General features: G+C 52.3%; 1 protein-coding gene and 1 non-coding gene across 5 annotated transcripts in view; both read left to right on the forward strand.

Annotated features, from left to right (window-relative positions):
- Window positions 1-17,126, forward strand: part of CD276 (CD276 molecule) — a 46,820-nt gene extending 29,694 nt beyond the window's left edge. For all 4 annotated transcript variants that reach the window (XM_066278104.1, XM_066278102.1, XM_066278103.1 and 1 more), the window contains 8 exons: window positions 4,895-5,236; window positions 5,401-5,715; window positions 6,297-6,635; window positions 6,800-7,096; window positions 11,405-11,539; window positions 12,613-12,654; window positions 14,026-14,061; window positions 15,804-17,126. In XM_066278104.1, coding sequence (XP_066134201.1) covers window positions 4,895-5,236; window positions 5,401-5,715; window positions 6,297-6,635; window positions 6,800-7,096; window positions 11,405-11,539; window positions 12,613-12,654; window positions 14,026-14,061; window positions 15,804-15,826 — 1,529 coding nt within the window. In that variant the 3' untranslated portion in view covers window positions 15,827-17,126. The remainder of the gene's footprint in view (window positions 1-4,894; window positions 5,237-5,400; window positions 5,716-6,296; window positions 6,636-6,799; window positions 7,097-11,404; window positions 11,540-12,612; window positions 12,655-14,025; window positions 14,062-15,803) is intronic.
- LOC136336688 (small nucleolar RNA SNORA48) lies at window positions 9,042-9,179 on the forward strand. Its single transcript, XR_010731519.1, has one exon. It is a non-coding gene; the product is annotated as a small nucleolar RNA SNORA48 (small nucleolar RNA).
- Window positions 17,127-20,062: the final 2,936 nt, after the last annotated feature.

The following is a 20,062-nucleotide window of genomic DNA, read 5'->3' on the forward strand; positions in this document are numbered from 1 at the left end:
TAGTATATTCTTTGTGTTTGTTGAGTTGTTTTCTGAGCTCCCTAAATTGCCTTTCTGTGTTTTCTTGTATATCTCTGAGTATTTTTAGGATTTCTATTTTAAATTCTCTGTCATTTAGCTCCAAGTTTTCCAATATATTAAATTTTTTCTCCATAGATTTTTCCTCATCTAGCTGTGTTACCTCTCTTTCTTTTGTATCCATGATATTCAATTTTCTCTTCCTTAATGGCATCTGAGGGTGGTCTTGTTGATAGCACTTCGCCTTCAGTGTGTGGAACTCCCGGACGCTCCAAGGATAGATTTTTCTGTCTCTGGTTGATGAACTTGTTGAAATTTTGGGGAGATTTTTTGGTCGCGCTCCTCACGGCGCCATTTCTCTGACGTCACTCTAATTTTATTTTTTAAAGTAATTTTTACTATTCAGTATGGTTGACTTATATCAGTTTCAGGTGTACAACACAGTGATTAGACAGTTATAAAACTTACGAAGTGATAACCTTGATAAATCTTGTACCCTTCTAACATCATAAAGTTATTATAATATTATTGACTATATTCCTTATGCTGTACTTTATATCCCTGTGACTATTTTGTAACTAATAATTTGTACTTTTATTTTTTTTTATTTTATTTTTTTTTTCATTTTTCTGAAGCTGGAAACAGGGAGAGACAGTCAGACAGACTCCCGCATGCGCCCGACCGGGATCCACCCGGCACGCCCACCAGGGGCGACGCTCTGCCCACCAGGGGGCGATGCTCTGCCCATCCTGGGCGTCGCCATGTTGCGACCAGAGCTACTCCAGCGCCTGGGGCAGAGGCCACAGAGCCATGCCCAGCGCCCGGGCCATCTTTGCTCCAATGGAGCCTCGGCTGCGGGAGGGGAAGAGAGAGACAGAGAGGGAAAGCGCGGCGGAGGGGTGGAGAAGCAAACGGGTGCTTCTCTGTGTGCCCTGGCCGGGAATCGAACCCGGGTCCTCTGCACGCTAGGCCGACGCTCTACCGCTGAGCCAACCGGCCAGGGCCATTATTCTTTTATTATGGTTGAGTCATATTCCATTGTATATATGCACCACTTCTTCATCCCTTCATCTATTGATGGGCACTTAGGTTTTTTCCATATCTAGGTTATTATAAATGACACTGCAATGAACAGAGGGGTACATATGTCTTTTCAAATTAGTGTTTTGGATTACTTCAGATAAATACCCAAAAGTGAAATTGCTGAGTCTTTCTTTGTCTCTTTTTTATAGCCTTTGTTTTAAAGTCTATTTTGTCTGGGATAAGTATTGCTACACCAGCTTTTTTATTTCATTTCTTTTTATTTTATTTTATTTTTGTATTTTTCTGAAGCTGGAAACGGGGAGAGACAGTCAGACAGACTCCCGCATGCGCCCGACCGGGATCCACCCGGCACACCCACCAGGGGCGACGCTCTGCCCACCAGGGGGCGATGCTCTGCCCCTCCGGAGCGTCGCTCTGCCGTGACCAGAGCCACTCTAGCGCCTGGGACAGAGGCCAAGGAGCCATCCCCAGCGCCCGGGCCATCTTTGTTCCAATGGAGCTTTGGCTGCGGGAGGGGAAGAGAGAGACAGAGAGGAAGGGGGGAGGTGGAGAAGCAAATGGGCGCTTCTCCTATGTGCCCTGGCCGGGAATCGAACCCGGGTCCCCCGCACGCCAGGCCGACGCTCTACCGCTGAGCCAACCGGCCAGGGCCTATTTCATTTCCATGAAAAAAAATTCTATTCCTTTACTTTTCAGTCTGTGTGTGTCTATCTGAACTGGGTCTCTTATAGGCAGCCTATGTAAGGGTCTTGTTTTGTTATCCATTTAGCCACCTGTGCCTTTTCATTGGAGCATTTAATCCATTTATACTTAAAGTAATTGTTGATAGGTATGAAGTTATTGCCATGTTGTTATTCATATTCTTTTTTCTTTTTCTTAAAGAAGACCATTTAACATTTCATATAATACTGGTTTGGTGACAATGAACTCCTTTAGCTTTTCTTGTCTGGGAAGCTCTTTATCAGTTCTTTGATTCTAAATGATAACTTTGCTGGGTAGCTATAAAAAAAAAAGAATCTTTTGAAAAATCAGCTGAGAGTCTTATGGGAGCTCCCTTATAGGTAACTAACTGCTTTTTCCCTGCTGCTCTTAACATTCTCTCTCTGTGTTTAATCTTTGGCATTTTAATTATGATGTGTCTTGGTGTGGGTCTCTTTGAGTTTATCTTGTTTGGTACTCTCTGAGCTTCTTGTGCTTGTATTTCTATTTTCTTCTTCAGTTAGGGAATTTTTCTGTCATTCTTTCTTCAAATAGGTTTTCAAGTCTTTTTTTTTTTTTTTTTTTTTTCATTTTTCTGAAGCTGGAAACAGGGAGAGACAGTCAGACAGACTCCCGCATGCGCCCGACCGGGATCCACCCGGCACGCCCACCAGGGGCGAAGCTCTGCCCACCAGGGGGCGATGCTCTGCCCATCCTGGGCGTCGCCATGTTGCGACCAGAGCCACTCCAGCGCCTGAGGCAGAGGCCACAGAGCCATCCCCAGCGCCCGGGCCATCTTTGCTCCAATGGAGCCTTGGCTGCGGGAGGGGAAGAGAGAGACAGAGAGGAAAGTGCGGCGGAGGGGTGGAGAGGCAAATGGGCGCTTCTCCTGTGTGCCCTGGCCGGGAATCGAACCCGGGTCCTCTGCACGCTAGGCCAACGCTCTACCGCTGAGCCAACCGGCCAGGGCTCAAGTCTTTTTTTTAAAAATTATTTTTATTTATTTATTCATCTTAGATGAGAGAGAGAGAGAGAGAGAGAAGGGGGGAGGAGGAGCAGGAAGCATCAACTCCCATATGTGCCTTGACTGGGCAAGCCCAGGGTTTTGAACCGGCAACCTCAGCATTCCAGGTTGAGGAATTCAGCTTGATCCACTACGCCACTACAGGTCAGGCGGTTTTCAAGTCTTGTTCTCTCTCTTCTCCTTCTGGTACCCCTATGCTATGGATATTGGCAATCTTGATCCTATCCCCGAGGCTCCTTAAACTATCTTCATTTGTTGGATTCTTTTTTTTTTTTTTTGGCAGAGACAGAGAGAGAGTCAGAGGGAGGGACAGATAGGGACTGACAGACAGGAAGGGAGAGCAATGAGAAGCATCAATTTTTTGTTGCAGCTCCTCAGTTGTTCAGTGATTGCTTTCTCATATGTGCCTTGACTGGGGAGTTACAGCAGAGCAAGTGACCCCTTGCTCAAGCCAGTGACCTTGGGCTTCAAGCCAGTGACCATGGTGTCATGTCTATGATCCTACACTCAAGCCAAGCCAGCAACGTTGCTCAAGCTGAATGAGCCCATGGTCAAGCCAGTGACCTTCAGGCTTTTTTTTTTTTAATTTTATTTTATTTATTCATTTTTAGAGAGGAGAGAGACAGAGAGAGAGAAGGGGGGAGGAGCTGGAAGCATCAACTCCCATATATGCCTTGACCAGGCAGGCCCAGGGTTTCGAACCAGCGACCTCAGTATTTCCAGGTCGACGCTTTATCCACTGCGCCACCACAGGTCAGGCCACCTTCAGGGTTTTGAACCTGGGTCCTCCGCTCTATCCACTGCATTACCGCCTGGTCAAGCTTTGGATTCTTTTGCTTTTCTGATTGGGTGTTTTCTGCTATTTTATCTCCCAAATCGCTGATTCAATCCTCTGCTTCATTTAAGTTGCTGGTGATTCCTTTTCATCTAGTCTTCATTTCAGTTATTGTATTCTTTATTTCTTACTGTGTTTTTAAAAGTGTTTTTTGTTTTCATTTTTGTTAAATTCTAAGTTCATTGAGCATTCTTATAATCAGTGTTTTAAACTCTGCATCTGGTAGATTGCTTGTCTCCATTGTGTTTAGTTCTTTTCCTGGAGTTTTGTTTTTGTTATTTCATTTGAGATGTGTTTCTTTGTCTCCTCATTTTGTCAGTCTCCCTGGGTTTGTTTCTGTGCATTAGAGCTGCTACATCCCCTGTGATCAGTAGAGTGGCCTAATGTAGTAGCTGTCCTGTGGGGATCCACAGCAAAATCTCTGTGGTCACCTGAGGCAGGTGTTCCAGGTGTGTCCATTGTGTGGGTTGTGTGTGCCCTTCTCTTGTAGTTGAGCCTTGACAGCATGCTAGTGGGAGGGGCTGACCTCAGACTGCCTGGCTGTGAGGACTGGCTATGACTATAGTGGAGGACCTATTATGCAGGGGCTGACCCTACAGAACACGGCCGCTTTAGTGGGACCCTGGTGTGTCAGGCTCTTTTTCATCTCCTTTAAATCTCAGCTCAATGCCTCTAACAACATGCCTCACTACTGTATTTAACGGTATGGATATTCATTCTTTCTTATAAAACTAATCACATTTAAGAAAAGAAAACAGAAAAAGCACTTGTGATCCTTCCTCATCCAGAGAAAACCTATTAACATTTCAGTGTATACTCTTTTTAGACTTTGCTTTCCAATTTAGAAAGATAATATATACTTGTGGGGAAGTGAAACAGCACAGACTGGTACCTGCTTGTCAAGTGTTTGAAAGGCTACCACCTTACTTTCTAATCCAATGGTATGTTTTCTTCCTTCCTGTCCCTAATAACACACTAATAAGAATGTGTGTGCTAGTATGTCTGTCTCTCCCATTAAAATGTCTGCTCTGTGGAGGTGTGACTTTGGTCCTATTCTCTTGCATTCCTATATCACACACTAGGCAAACAGTAGGTGTTTACTGTGTTCATGTTACCTGAATGAGGGCTGTAGCCAATACACTTACTTATAGGTCTCAGGCCTCAAAGGACGACAGGTGGATGAGCATTGGAGTTAACCTGGAAAAAATATAGGACTAAGGAGGCCAAGAATGTCCCTCTTCCTGACCATCCCACCCCCCCGAATCTACCCCCAGGCAACGCCTTGAAGGTCCAGGTCCCTGAAGACCCCGTGGTGGCCCTGGTGGGCACGGATGCCACACTGCACTGCTCCTTCTCACCAGAGCCCGGCTTCAGCCTGGCACAACTGAACCTCATCTGGCAGCTGACAGACACCAAACAGCCGGTACACAGCTTCACGCAGGGCCGGGACCAAGGCAGCACCTATGCCAACCGCACCGCGCTCTTCCTGGACCTGCTGGCACAGGGCAACGCGTCCCTGAGGCTTCAGCGCGTGCGCGTGGCTGACGAGGGCAGCTTCACCTGTTCAATGGGGGTCCTGGACTTTGGTAGCGGTGCAGTCAGCCTTCAGGTGGCAGGTGAGCATTAGAAGGGGGCTCCGTCCCCTAGACACACCCCTCACTTAGCCCCATACCCACTGCCTGGTGCTGACCCCTGTACTCATAGCTTTGGGCTACCAGTTCCTCCTCTGTGCCCCTCTGCCCTTGCCTTGCCTTGACCTCTACCCTTTGTGCCCCTCCAGCCCCCTACTCGAAGCCCAGCATGACCCTGGAGCCCAGCAAGGACCTGCGGCCTGGGGACACAGTGACCATCACATGCTCCAGCTCCCGGGGCTACCCTGAGGCCGAGGTGTTCTGGCAGGATGGGCAGGGAGGACCTTTGGTGGGCAATGTGACCACGTCGCAGATGGCCAATGAGCAGGGTCTGTTTGACGTGCACAGCGTCCTGAAGGTGGTGCTGGGTGCTAACGGCACGTACAGCTGCCTGGTGCGCAATCCCGTGCTGCAGCAGGACGCCCACGGCTCCGTCACCGTCACACTCCACAAAGGCCCTACAGGTATTATTTTCTTTAATGTCTCCCTGAGGGAGGGCGGTTCTGGCCCTATCAGCAGGGGCCAGGAATCTGAATGTACCCCCCCACTTTCAGTCCCCCAGGACAGTGCAATGCCCAGTAATAAAAGGAAAGAGAAACAGGGTGGGTAGTGGGGAACTTTACTATGGTGGTCCTGGTGAGGGTGATGGTCACAGGCCTTCTTGGATTTCCAGTCTCTGACTCAGGGCTCCGGAGACCTCTAGGAGGAAGGAGAAGCCTTCAGACCTCAGCAGAGATGAAGGGAAGGCAGGGGAAATGGGTTCTAGTTGGGAGAGGGGCTTGCTAGGGCTGGAGGCTGCCCCTAGTCTGACCCGTGGAATGGAGCTCGTCAGGCTAAGGTCAGTGTGCTGTGACTCTTGTCAGCAGATTAGAAAGCTTCTGCTCTTGGGAGTCCCGAGTCTATCTGCTTTGAGGTATGGGCAGAAAATGGGGAAATGGAACAGGACCTGGGGGTGACTGGCGAGGGGATCTAGGAGGCTGTGGGGTGGTAGCCGGGAGGGTCACAACCCTCCTGCCCTGCCCTTGTTCTTCCAACTTGCTCTCAGGCATGGTGGAGGTCCAGGTCCCCGAAGACCCCGTGGTGGCCCTGGTGGGCACGGATGCCACCCTATGCTGCTCCTTCTCACCTGAGCCCAGCTTCAGCCTGGCACAGCTCAACCTCATCTGGCAGCTGACAGACACCAAACAGCTGGTACACAGCTTCACGCAGGGCCGGGACCAGGGCAGCGCCTATGCCAACCGCACCGCGCTCTTCCTGGACCTGCTGGCGCAGGGCAACGCGTCCCTGAGGCTTCAGCGCGTGCGCGTGGCTGACGAGGGCAGCTTCACTTGCTTTGTGAGCATACAGGACTTTGGCAGCGCTGCGGTCAGCCTGCAGGTGGCAGGTGAGCATTAGAAGGGGGCTCCGTCCCCTACACACACCCCTCACTTATCCCCATACCCACTGCCTGGTGCTGACCCCTGTACTCATAGCTCTGGGTTACCAGTTCCTCCTCTGTGCCCCTCTGCCCTTGCCTTGCCTTGACCTCTACCCTTTGTGCCCCTCCAGCCCCCTACTCGAAGCCCAGCATGACCCTGGAGCCCAGCAAGGACCTGCGGCCTGGGGACACAGTGACCATCACATGCTCCAGCTCCCGGGGCTACCCTGAGGCCGAGGTGTTCTGGCAGGATGGGCAGGGAGGACCTTTGGTGGGCAATGTGACCACGTCGCAGATGGCCAATGAGCAGGGTCTGTTTGACGTGCACAGCGTCCTGAAGGTGGTGCTGGGTGCTAACGGCACGTACAGCTGCCTGGTGCGCAATCCCGTGCTGCAGCAGGACGCTCACGGCTCCGTCACTGTCACAGGTAGGGGTCAGATGAACAGCTGGGGAGGATGGAGGGAGCCACCCCCTTTTCTCCTAGACCCGGGGCTGGAATTTAGGTTGATCTGGGTGCTCAGACGACTTGGAAAACTATTTTCATACATTTTGAAAAAGTGTCTTAAACTTTCCCCCTAGAAGTTCTTAAGAGACTTACCTTAAAGAGCCGAGAAGAGGCGTTTGTAATATTTGCTCTCTGAGGAGCACTTTAGGTGGCACTTAGGTTTCCTGTGCGGGGAGCCAAGTCTCTGCCCAGAATCTGAGATGTGGGTGGGAGTTCTAGGGCAGCCCCATAGCACAGGCCCAAGAACTGGTGAGGGAGTGTTCGGGAACTTATCTGGGTGATGGGAAGACTTGGCTGCATCCATGGTCACATTCTGAGTCGGAGGCCCCCAGAGATAGCTGGGCTTCTGCAGGTTGTCAGTCCCTAGCAACCCTATCAAAGTCAGTCCTTTTGTAATGGAGTTCTTAACCCAGGCCAACAGACGGCAGAAGGGGGGTGGGGGGGGGGGGTGGAGGACGGGGACGGGACGACTCTCTCTGCTGCCCCCATGTGGTCAAATACTAGATTGACACCACAGTCTCTGGTTTGGGAATCCTAGTCCAGACAGACATCCTTTTCCTTGAGTGCCCATCTCAGGGGCATCCCTTGTGCCTGGGCATGTGGAGCAGGCTTAGGCTCACACTCAGCCAAGGGGGGCTGTCTCCGTATGTGTTTGGGTCTCAGTCTGACCCCTCAGTCCCTCCCCATGGACACACTGAACTTTCCCAGGGGCTTCTCCATGTACTCTGGGGAGGGTCTGTCTTGTTTTCTCCCCAGCCCACCCGCAGCCAGATCTGCATCTGGTCCCCAGCTGCTGCATGAACCTCAGGGCTCTCTGACTTATTCCTGTCTCTCTCTTCCTCCACTTGAGTATCCCAGGACCTAACGTGGCCTTCACACATCTTCCAGGTGTTCAGGCTCACTTCTTCTATTTTAGGCATTTCCTTCTGGCAAGGCAGTGTTCCCTGTGTCTGCCCCCTCTCCAGGATGGGAGCCCCTTGGGTCAGTGCTCTTTGTGGGGAAGTCACGGCCCCAGGCTCTCAGGTATTCTGAGGGGTCTTCTTAACCTTTTAGAGAAGGGGAGGTTTTCTGGTGCTTTATGGGAAAGAATGAGCACTATCAGACTGTGAGACTGCCTGGAGTGGTCACAGGGATTCTCCAGGGACGGGTAGGAGCTGGGAGGACCTTGAAGGACTGGTGGACTGCCTGGTAATCTGCACACTGGGCTGAGTTGGATATTTGCCACACTGTGCAGAAGGGGTTTGCCAGTATAGATGTGATTGCCGGGAGCACATTTACCTCACGCAAAAGAAAAAATCCTTACTCTAAACCAGGGGTCTCAAACTCGCGGCCCGCGGGCTGCATGCGGCCCGCTGAACAATTTTGTGCAGCCCGCAGACTAATCCACAAAGTTCAAAATATTTTGGATAAAATTAAGTAAGCCTAGGGGCCTACTTGTATTTTTCATTTCTCTAGCATCCTAGCTAGATATTAGCTTAGTTAACAGCAGTTGTGATGCGAACTACAGTTTCTGGTCGTTTTGTGACACTGAGTAAACTGCATGTACGATTGTGCTTGTTGTACTGATTTTTTTTGGTTTTTAACTGCAGTGAGAAAAGTGTTGCGTAACAGTTGCCTTTTGTAGACCTAGTGCGGCCCGCCGAAGGGCTGTGATCTTGCTCTGCGGCCCACATGCTGAGTTGAGTTTGAGACCCCTGCTCTAAACTATAGTGACTAACATGGAAAGTGCTTTCATTTTCTCAATGAGGAGGCTGAAGCCCAGAGAGAAGAGAGAACTTGACCAGGGCCACAGACTAGCACCTGGCTCTTCCAGAGGTCAGGTTCCTCTTTGAGAATTGGAATAGTGTGCATTGAAATTTTGAGGATTTTTCCCTGACTTCGGCAGAGTTACATCTGGTTTGGTGGTGTTTGTCTCATATCAGCCAGGGACAAAGTAACTCCTTGTTTTATCCCAGCTTGGTTTTTTGGTCTGTGCCCTTGCTTGGTTCATGCCCTGAACACATGGAAATAAATAAATAAATAAATAAATAAATAAATTTGAGGATGTTTAGCCCCTCTAAGCTCATGCATGGGTGTCTGTGGAACTTGACTTCAGTACCATGCAGTCAGCAGAGAAACCAGGACCAGAATTCAACTTCTAGCCTCTCAGTCTAATTCTCTCTCCTTCCCAACACCCAGCCTCCTATTTTTGTTAGAGCAGGTCTGGCCTACTTCGGAGCCCTTGGCCTGTATTTTGCTCCAGGCAGCTCTGTGTCTTGTAAAACACCCTGGGATTCAGCCTGTCCCCCCCCCCCCCCATACGCTGGAGGCCTGTGGAGCTGAGTGTGCTTGAGTGGAGGGGGCTTAAGGGAGCCTGCACTGGACATGGGGCCTGAGGATGCAGGTCTGAGCCCTGCTCTGTCCTTTATGGGCTTAGTGAGGGCAAGTCTGCCCTGTGTCCCAGGCACCAGCTAGGGGTGAACACAGGAAGAGTCTCCCTTCCCCTGGGCATTTCTGTGGCTCTGCTCTGTCATCCTTGCAGGATGACATCTATACTCCCTGGGGGTTTCTTCCATGTACGTCCTGGACTGGCCCTCCTGACGCCTCCACTCCTGCTGACTGGGGTAACGTGCCCCTTTGCTTCCAGTGTCCAGGGCAGCAGCTTTGCCAGCTGAAGGTGACATCTGTCACAACTGCCCACGTCTGTGTCAGGGCCCCCAATGCCGAGGAGCTCAGGGCACCTTCTGCAGGAGCTGCGGACTCTGGCTGCAGACGCTCTGGGTGCTCGCAGTGCCTGGAGAGCACGGACAGCAGCACCGTCTGTGGTTGGATGTGTTGTCCTGAAGGCCTCTGCCGTGGACCCGGCAGGGCTCCGGGGACTGGGCCAGAGGATGGTGTGCTCAGAACAGCGTCTTGCCAACAACCTAGGTGTGGGCGCCCCAGCTCCTTCTGTCTACCATGAGACAGCTCAGAAAGGCCCTTGATGTTTCATGGAGACACGCCCCTGCCACGTGTCCTCGCTCTGGTGCCCCCAGTACCCACCCTCATCAACACACAGGGTCTGCACACACTCTCTGTGAAAGTCTGGACAGGAGGTATTTTAGGCTCCCTGGGCCGCATACCAGCTCTTGCTGCTCCTTCTCTTTCATCTCCTATTACTCCTTTTCCATTTTTCTGGAAACCCTTTACAAATGGAAAAACCAACACTAGCTCACAGGCAGCACAGACGCAAGCCACGGGGTGGCCAGGTGTGGCCTACAGCTGTTGTTGGCCGAATCCTCATCTGTAGGGTGGGGCAGGTCAGCAGGTGGGGTTGGGTAGTCAGGGAGAGCCTCCTGAGAGGTGGATTTCAGCTAGGTGGAGAGCTTGGGAACCCTTTTCAGGTAGGGGAAACTGACAGCAATGTGTGAAGGCCAGAGGAAGAAGCCTGTTGTCTCTGCAGAGAATGGTCAGGACACCAGTCTGGCCAGAGTAGAGGTTCCTGCGGTGGAAACAGATGCAAAGGCCAGGGGAGGAGGGGTGAGCGGCAGCCAAATTACCGAGATCCTTGAATCCCCCTAAAGAGATTGAAGCGTGACCTCATGTCAGCAGGGAGCCATGGGTTCTTGAGCACCACCAACTGCACACTCCTTAGCCTTGCCCCGTTGCAGCACGTTCACACCAGCCAGGGCTGTGGCAGGGTTTGGAGGGTGTGTGGGTGAGTGGGCAGGGAACATGTGAACTTTTTTTTTTTTTTACCTTTTTCTTATTATCCAAGTGAGAGGAGGGCAGAGACAGAGACAGACTCCTACATTTGCCCTGACCAAGATCCACCCTGCACCTGCCATGCTTGCAACCTAGCTATTTTTAGTGCCTGAGGCAGAGGCTCCACAGAGCCACCCTCAGTGCCCGGAGCTATCCTCAGCACCCAGGGCCAATGTGCTCAAACCAGTTGAGCCATGGCTGCAGGAGGGGAAGAAAGAGAGAGAGAGAGTGAAGGGGGAGGGGGAGAGGTGGAGAAGTAGATGATCGCTTCTCCTGTGTGCCTTGACCGGGAATTGAACTCAGGACATACACAAGCTGGGCTGATGCTCTACCACTGAGCCAACCGACCAGGGCAGGCATATGAACTTAAGTGAGCTCTCTGCATAGTGCTGGGGCCCAGAGAGGTGGGAGTCCCTCGCTGACACCTTGGAGCCAGAGGGTGACATCCTCATGGCTATGGGGACAGAGATGATGGTTTCTCCCCATCTTCCCCACTGTCCCTCCCAGGACAGCCCATGACGTTCCCCCCAGAGGCCCTGTGGGTGACTGTTGGACTCTCCATCTGTCTCATTGTGCTGCTGGTGGCCCTGGGCTTCGTGTGCTGGAGGAAGCTCAAACAGAGCTGTGAAGAGGAGCACACAGGTGAGGGAGTATGCTGGTGCATGTGCATGTATGTGTCCTGGGACATGTTGGTGCATCTGTGACATCAGTAGGAGTGTCACTCTCTAGTGATGGGATTGAGTGTGGGTGTGCCAGTGGGCCAGGTGTGTGTGTGGTCTTGAGGCTGAGTATGTCTTGAATGTGAACAAGTGTGAGCCAGACTGCCTGTGGGTGTGCAGATAAGGCAGGTTGAATGTGTGCCCAAGTGTGACTGGGAGAGAGTGGGGGGAAGTGCAAAGCTGACTGTGTGAGCAGGTGATGAGAGCGCCTGTGCAAACAAGTGTGACTGGGAGTCCCATGAGAAAGGATGTTTTTGAGGGAGAGCGTGGGTGTAGAGTGTGGGAATTTAGCACAAGTGTGCATGCTTCATGGGTATAGGGTCATGCTGTGAGTGGGTGTGTCTGCCTTGGAGCTGACAGAGCCTGACAAAGCTGCTGCCACCTGCCGGGCTGGGTGGTTATAGCTGACTTTGGTGACCGGCAGGTGGTGAGCTGATATTGGCAGATGGTGGCTTGCCCATTGGTGAGTAAGCTGATGGGGGCATGGTGAGTGAAGGAGTGGAAATGGGTGAGCGATAAGTTGACCTTAGTGGGTGGTGCATGGGCTCACAGGGGTTTTCTTGGGTAAGCAGGAAAGCAGATGGTGAGAGGTAGGAGGTGGCTGGGTGGACGGTGGGTGTGTGCACAGAAAGAGGCTGCTCAGGACGGACAATGTCTGTGCAGTGGTGTCTGGTTGGCTGGAGGGAGGATGGGTGAGCTGACGGCTGGAGTGGGTGGACATGTTGGAGGTTGGTGGTTGACTGCACTGGGGAGTGAGTGGATGGGTGAGGTGATAGAGGCGGCGGGGCGGTGGAGCAGAGTAGCTGCTCTTTGGCTAGGTGAGTGGCAGGCTCCTGGGGGGGGAGCCCCCTTATCCTGTCCCAGGCCTGTACTCTGTGCTGCCTGCTCTCAGGCTGCAGCTACAGGACCACAGGTCAGGCCTGCCTCCTGCATCCCCCAGGAGGGAGGTGCGGTGATGAGAATGCGGCTGAGCATGTCTTTTGTTTGCTCTTCTAGGAGCTGAGGACCAGGATGGGGATGGCGAAGGATCTAAGACGGGTGAGTCTAAGCTCAAGGCTGGCCTCACTGGTGGAGGGAAGAACACGGGGACAGGGGAGGGGACGCCAGGACCTGCTTGAGGTTTGAGTGTGGACAGAGGCCTCCCCACCCAGGCGAGTGGTCTTTGCTCAGTATGAGGCCTGGAGGTGGGCTCTCCTGGCTCCTTCCCAGTGCCCCTTCCCCTTCTCTGCCTCCCTTCACCCGCCTCCCAGCCAGCTCCACCCCTGGGGGCCCTGTACTGTGGGATCTGGTGGCTTACAAGGGCAGGGGAGCGGGCTCAGGAGATGGGCAGCCTGGGTTTCAGTTCCAGCTCCTGGTCATACAAGCTGAGTGGCCATATGCTTCCCTGGGCCTCAGCATCCTCGTCTCTGAGTCTCAGTTTCCTCATACGAACAGACTCTCTTCATTGGTTGTGTGGGTTAAAGAGATGAGGTAATGTTTATAAATGGCCTAGTACCATACCAGGTGCCTACAGAATGCTCAGTACCATGGAGCCCTGTTACTAGGCAGTTGGTTTAAGATAGCCCCATTCTGGTCGGAGGTCTGGTAACTCTGGTCAAAGTGCTTTGCTCCTCTGGGCTTCAGTTGCCTGTCTGTAAAATGTCATCCTGATTCTGCCCCACTGATGCCAGAGGCTTGTTTTGAAGCTCTCTGGAGTGACTGGATAGGAGACGGGTTTGCAAAGGTCATGGTGCTTTGGGAACTCCAACTGGGAGCCCAGCATGTGTGGATGCGGAGGCACTGGTGTCCCATGGCCATGGTGGCCTCACTGCCTTCCCTCTGGCTTCTGCTGAGCTATTTGGGATGGTGCCAGCTGACACCAGTTCCCTCCCCACACTGGCAGAAGCAAGGGCAGGAGATGGACGCCTGGGACTGCTGTGAATTATGCCAGTTAATTCCTTGCTTTGGTGTCTGGGCGTGGAGACAGCTCTGGGGTCAGGCCAACTTCGTCACCCTCTGAGGAAGATGTAGTTTACAGAAGGGTGAGGGGTGGGAAGAAGCTGGTGGCTTAGAGACGTGGTTAGTGCCATACGGTCCTGAGGCCATCTGAGGCGACCTGCAGCCCCTTTGCTGCTCAGTTCACCACATTTGTGTCTGGGGGCAGACCTGGTGCATCTCTGCATCTCTAGCTCAGAGGAGGGCAGGGTAGTGGTTCCCATTCCATAGGTATGGAAAACTGAGGCCCAGCATGGGGTGCCACCAGCCACAGAATGGAGCCAGAACTTGGGGCAGCAGCCTCGGGACCCTCCTTGGTGCTGTGATGTTGCCCCTGATTTCCTGTTTCTGCATCCTAGTCCCTCTCTCCCTACCCTGCCCTCAACCCCACCACTGTACGCACCTCCCCTCAACATGTGCTTCTTCCTTCTGCAGTCCTACGGCCTCTGAAACTCTCAGAAAGCAAAGAAGGTAACGGCACATGTGGCACGAGATTGTGTGTGTGTGTGTGTGTGTGTCTGTGGCGTGCACCTGTATGTAGGGAGGGGGAGGATTTGGGGAAGTGATTATCACCCCTCCCTGGTGAAGTGCAGCCCTCCTCCATGAAGTGGCAGAGGGCAGAGTAACCAAGGTCCCGCTGCTCTCTTAGGACACAGATACGACAGGCTAAACCAGGACAAGAGCTTACTTCTCTCTCCTATAACCGTCTCAGATTAGGTAACATCAAGACCACCAAAGTTCTGCGGCCAGCGTTCACTTACCTGGTTTCTGCCCTCTTCAACTTGAACCTAAAGTTCCCCAAGTCCAACATGCTCCAGCACCCATGCCCCGAAGCTGGGGGTGTGGGGAAGGAGAGGGGGACTGGTGTGTACATTTTTTTTCAGGGCTTAGCTAGAAATAGCTCCAGCAGTTTTATTTACATCCCATTGGTTGGAACATGTCACGTGATTTCTAACTCAAATGAGACTAGGAAGTGCAGTTTTCAGCTGGGCAGACCAGGTACATAGTTGGATAGTAAATGTTAATAATCACTAGTATCCATATTATAACATTATCACATAACAAGTGGTTACATTACGTCAGTGTTTTTCAACCACCTGTTGGCAAACCGGTCTGCCAAAAATTTTGAGCCAGTCTGTGGAAGAGTTAACTACCCTGATGTTGTATGAAGATCATAGACCCAGAGATCTTAGTTGATGTTGTATATGCTCAGGGTGATTTCTTCCTTAGTGGTCCCTGAAATAATTTGCCTGTTTTCACCGGTCCCCGAGTGTGTAAAAAGGTTGAAAACCATTGCATTGGGAAATAGTCACTTGGAGGTTAGTTTGAGATTCTTTCTTCTTGAAAGTAACCAACAGCCACATCTCTGCATGTATGTTTGTATATAAATATGTGTATCTCTGCATGTGTTTCTGTGTACTTTGAACAAAATATTCCTTGATAGAGAACATGGCCACCAGATCTGAGTGGCTTCCACCCAGAAAGTCAAGGTTGGCTGCCAAAGGCTATGGAACCTGTAATCTTTTTCACGTCACCTTGGGTCCCTGTTTGGAGCTCCTGGGTGCTCCTCCCTGGGTTAGCTTTGCTCTGGCCCCAGCCTCTGGGCTTGCTGGACAATCACTGGGGAAGTCCCCAGGAGGTAGAGCTACTTTCCAGGGCAGACAGACCCCCAAAGAATGGGGAGGTTTGGCCTGGGTCACACATGCCCCATCCTCCTAAACGCTCCATTCAGGGCAGGGAGTGGGGTGAGGCCAGGGCTGCAGATCCATGGGGTGACCTCTGAACAGAGACAAGGAGCCAGGGGGAAGGAGAATCCCTACAGTGTGGCTGTTGGGGACATAGGAGTGGGAAAAGGTAGTTGGAAAGGGTTTCCTTGTAGCAGAGGGAAGTGGGCTAGGCAGGGGGATGAGAAGGGAAATGTGCCAGGCAGAGGGCTGCTGGGAGGGAAGTGTTAGGGTGAGTGGACCCACGGGGACTGAGATGCCCTTCGTGGTCTGCCTGACGCCTAGCTCCTGCGTTGTGTCCTTCGGGGCTTCAGGGCTTTGGGGCAGTGCTCAGCCCTGGGGACCCCTAGGCAGACATCTGTGGCCACTCTCACGCACACTTCCCACCTTGAAGTGTGTGACCTTGTGCCCAGGGTTCTGGCAAACTCCCAAGAGTAGAGCTCCTATACCTAATGCTTCCCTCTCCCCCTTTCCTGTCATGAAATGCAGGTGATGGACAAGAAATAGCCTGACCATGATGGCCAAGGAGCTGCTGCCCCTGTCCTGGGCCCCCACCTCTGACTATACTGGGGCCTCAGTGTGAGCCCTGGACTGGGGCTTCCTTGCCCCCAACACATGGGTTCCACCTCAGTGGGTCTGCTCGTCCTACAAAGAATGCGATCCGCAGACCACCGGCGGCAGCCTCCCTTTTCCAATGGACGTGACTCCCAAGTCATTCTGCTGCCTTGTTTCTTGTGGACACACGATGCAGCCCACCCCACCCCCTTGTTCTTCCAGCGGACATGCCACATGCACATCTGGCTGCTGCCTTTCTTCTCTGACGACACTGCCTTATTTTTCCAAAGACGCCACACTCAGCCAGCCACTGCCTCCTCTCTCCAGTGGTCCTGATACACTAGTTCTCCCCCTTCTCAGCCTTCCTTGACCTGCTCGTGATCCCATGCCCTCAGGTTGGGCACTGCGACCTGGGTGCCTGCTTGAGTGCAGCGGTGCCTCCTCCTGCCTTCTCCTGCCCTGCCCTGGTCTTGGCCTCTCCTGCCCGTCAGTGCAGAGACACACCAGTGCCCTGCTGAAACACTCATGTACGTACCTCCCCTGGTCCAGTCTCCTCCCTGGTGTCCTGGGCTGTGCCCTGTGAGTACCCTTCTGCCCACTCTCCCCACAGGAAACATGTGCTGGTCACACTGGGTCTCTGGGGGGCAGCTTCTGTCCCCCAGTGTTTTCCACCTTTTGTTTATCCATTCCAGTAATGCCCACTGAGCGCACAGGGCATTGGCATTGTGTCAGATATGGGACCCTCCTTGAAAAGACAGGCTGCTCCCTCAGGGGGACTCTGGCCTTGCTCCCTATTGTGCTCTCAGCCACCTGGGTGCCTCAACCCCACCCCTGTCTCTACTGCTTGCCCATAGTGGTGGGGATGGACAGCATCCTGGACAGAGGGAGGGAGCCTCTCCCTGCCGCTGGCCAGAGGCTGATGGTTCCCCAAGTGTCTTTCCATGGTGAGCAGGTAGGTAGGCAGCCAAAACCTGATAGACCCCAAGAGCCCAGCAAAGGCGAAACCTGGGGCCACTGGGGTTGGGGATACAGCCCCTCCTCCTCCCCCACCATGCTGCTATTCTGGGGCCGACGGCTCCTGACCTGTCTCTGGCCGGCCCCCAGCCTCTGGGAGAGTGAACTTCTGACGATGTTCTGATGTACCTCCACTGACACATTTCCCTTTGCCAGCAACAGAAGACATGGGGATTTCTAATTTAAATGTGGAACTCTGAGGAATTTCGTTAACTGGGGGGTGTTTCTGGGGGGAAATAAATGCCTTTGTAGAAAGCTTTTTCTCTGTGAAGTGTGTAGAAATGGGGTGGGTGTCAGGACTCCGTGGGAAGGACCCTCTCCTGGGGTCCTCCTGGACGTGTGACCAGATATCCTTTCTCTCACCACCCTTACAGCACTGGGTCTTCAGAGCCATGTGGCCCCTCCTTGGCCTCAGTTTCCCTCTTGGAAAAGTGAAGTTGGCTGTGCGGAGAGCCAGGCTCTTGGGCTACTGTGTGGCACTTTGCCCACTCCTAAAACAGCCCCTGATTTCTTTGTCTTAAAAGCCTCCTCCCCTATGTTGGTTTAGGACCTCTGCTGATGGCCCATTTTGCAGATGGGAAAACTGGGACCCAGTGAGGAGCTGACATCAGGGAAGGAGTCCTGTTTTGGCTGACAGTGGAGTGGGCACCAGGCCTGAGTCAGAGGCCCAGGACCTCCTTCTGCCCTGTGACCCAGAGCAGGGTGTTACTCATATGAAAAGTAGGGCTGAAGGTTTCACCACTTTCCACCTCCAAAGACTGAAAAAAAGGGGGGAACATGGCAGGCAGACAGGAGTGCAGAGGGCCCGGTTCAGGGACGGTTGGGGTGGGGATAGCCTGTGGAGGGCCCTGTAATCATTTGCCCCCGGGCCACTGAGTCTCAGCACCAGGCAGCGCAGGGGCAGCAGGAGGAGCCAGGGTTCACAGGGGGTCAGGACGCTTGACTTTTGTCCTTGGTTTTCACTATTAACTTGTGAATAAGTCCCCTGTACCTCTGAACCTTTATTTTCTTATCCATTAATTAGGGCCAACAAGTCCTCTTCTGAAATGTCTGTGATGTTCTTTATTGATTGAGGCACTTGCTATAAAGTAGATGACCCCGGGAGTGAGTAAGACGGTCACCCTGCCTAATGTACCACCACTGGTGTTAGAATCAAAAGGTTCAGGAGGGTCTCTGCCTTCATTTCCCCCACCCCACCGTGGGTTTGCTCACCTCACTGGGCTTTACCCACCTATAAGGAGGGATGATAGTAGTTCATTCCATAGGATCATTGTGAGGGTTGGACATGGTTGTGGGTAAGGGGATGCTGCCAACAATGGTGTGCGGGTCGCACAGGAGGGCTTTCCATCCCTGCAGTCCAGGCTGCACACTGCCACTCCCAGGACCAGTTTGAAGGTAGAGTGCCATGGCCCAGAACAAGCTGCCTGAACCTCGGTTTGCCCCCTCTATGGAATGGGTATGAATGCCAGTCCTTTTTCCTCCCAACGGAACTGGGTTAAGGAGTAGGCGTCATACTGCATCCAAGGCTAGTGGGAGTGACCCAGCAGGTGAGGGGCTCGAGGGAAGGGCGGGGGCCACTGAGATCCTGGGGACAAATGTCCCAGAGAAGAGTATTTTTAGCTGCTCTTTCTGGGCAAAGCTCCAATTCCTGCATTTTAATGGAGAAATAATTCTCACAGCACAACAAGCTGTAGCCTGCAGGTGCCACATGCATATTAAAAAGGGGACAGAGCAAGGTTGCATTTGCCTGGCTCAAGGTATGACTGGAATTCACTTTCAGGATCATTTGTCACCAAGGCTGTGAAGACCAATTAGGGCACCACTCAGAGGGAGGGGCCGGGTGGGAGTGAGACAGTGTGACCAGGGGCCCTGAGTCACCCTCCCTCTCTACCTGCTTGTCTCCTTCAGATGTTCAGCTTCTGCTCACAGGGATGAACAGTGCCTTCCATGGGGCCTGTGCGGTGGGGGCACCTGACCTTGCTCATCCCAGTGGCGGTTGTCATGTGGGATGCTGGTCTGTGTGGGCCAAGGAGCCAAGGCCCTGGACTGTGAGCCGGGAGATGTCCACACATCCCATTGCAAAACCCAAGTTTTAAAATGAAACCAAAATTTGCCACCAGTAGCCAAAACCCAGGCCTCCAAGGGCAGGGAACCCACAGAGAAACCAGAGCTGGCATGGATGGGGGTAGGAGGCAGCAGATTCAAACGCTACAAATGCAAACAACAGAGGCATGGCGAATATGCTGGTCTTCCCCTCCACCCCCCTACTCATAGGGAAACACCATAAGGGGTTGCTGTCCTTCCAGACTTTTCCCCAGGTTACAAATTTACAAAAATGAAATCATACCTATGATTCTACCACTTTTCTTGTTTGTCTTTTCTTTCCCATTTCCCCAGGACAGCTCTTCTGTTTCTTTACCTTTTAAATTGAGGTGTAACATTCATCTAGTGTTTATTTTTTTATTTTTACTTTTTAAATTAAGTGCAAGCAGAGGAAGTAGAGAGACAGACTCCCACATATGCCCCAACCGGGATCCATGTGGCAAGCCCCCTATGGGGCAATGCTCTGCCCATCTGGGGCCTTGCTCCATTGCTCAGCAACAGCTATTTTTAGCACCTGAAGGAGAAGCAATAAAGCCATCCTCAGTGCCCTGGGCAGAGGTGGATTTAACAACAGGTGCACTGGGTGCGCACCCTGGGCCCCGACTGCTGAAGGGCCCTGTAAAACTCCAACTTGACACTTTTTTCTAATGACACCAAGTTTGATTTGATATGTACAATTATAACATTAATAGTACATAATATTTTTTTATTTACTTAAAAATGGTTAACATGTATTTTTATTTTTCCTGTCTCTCTCTTTTTTAAGGGGCCCAATATTTACTTCTGCGCCTGGGGCTTCAACCGACCTTAATCCACCTCTCTGGCCCTGGGCCAACTCACTCGAGTCACTCAAGCCATGGCTACTGGAGAGAGAGAGAGAAAGGGGAGGGGGAGGGGTGGAGAATCAGATGGGCATTTTTCCTCTGTGCCCTGACCAGGAATCAAACTGGGACATCCACTTGCTGGCTGATGCTCTACCACTGAGCAAACTGGCCAGGGCCACATCTAGTCTTTAAAAGATACTTGTTCTCAGTGGATAGCTCCTTGAATTTTCACACAAATATGTCTACTCATGT

Source organism: Saccopteryx bilineata, chromosome 4 (genome assembly GCF_036850765.1).
Source record: "Saccopteryx bilineata isolate mSacBil1 chromosome 4, mSacBil1_pri_phased_curated, whole genome shotgun sequence".
NCBI lineage: Eukaryota > Metazoa > Chordata > Mammalia > Chiroptera > Emballonuridae > Saccopteryx > Saccopteryx bilineata.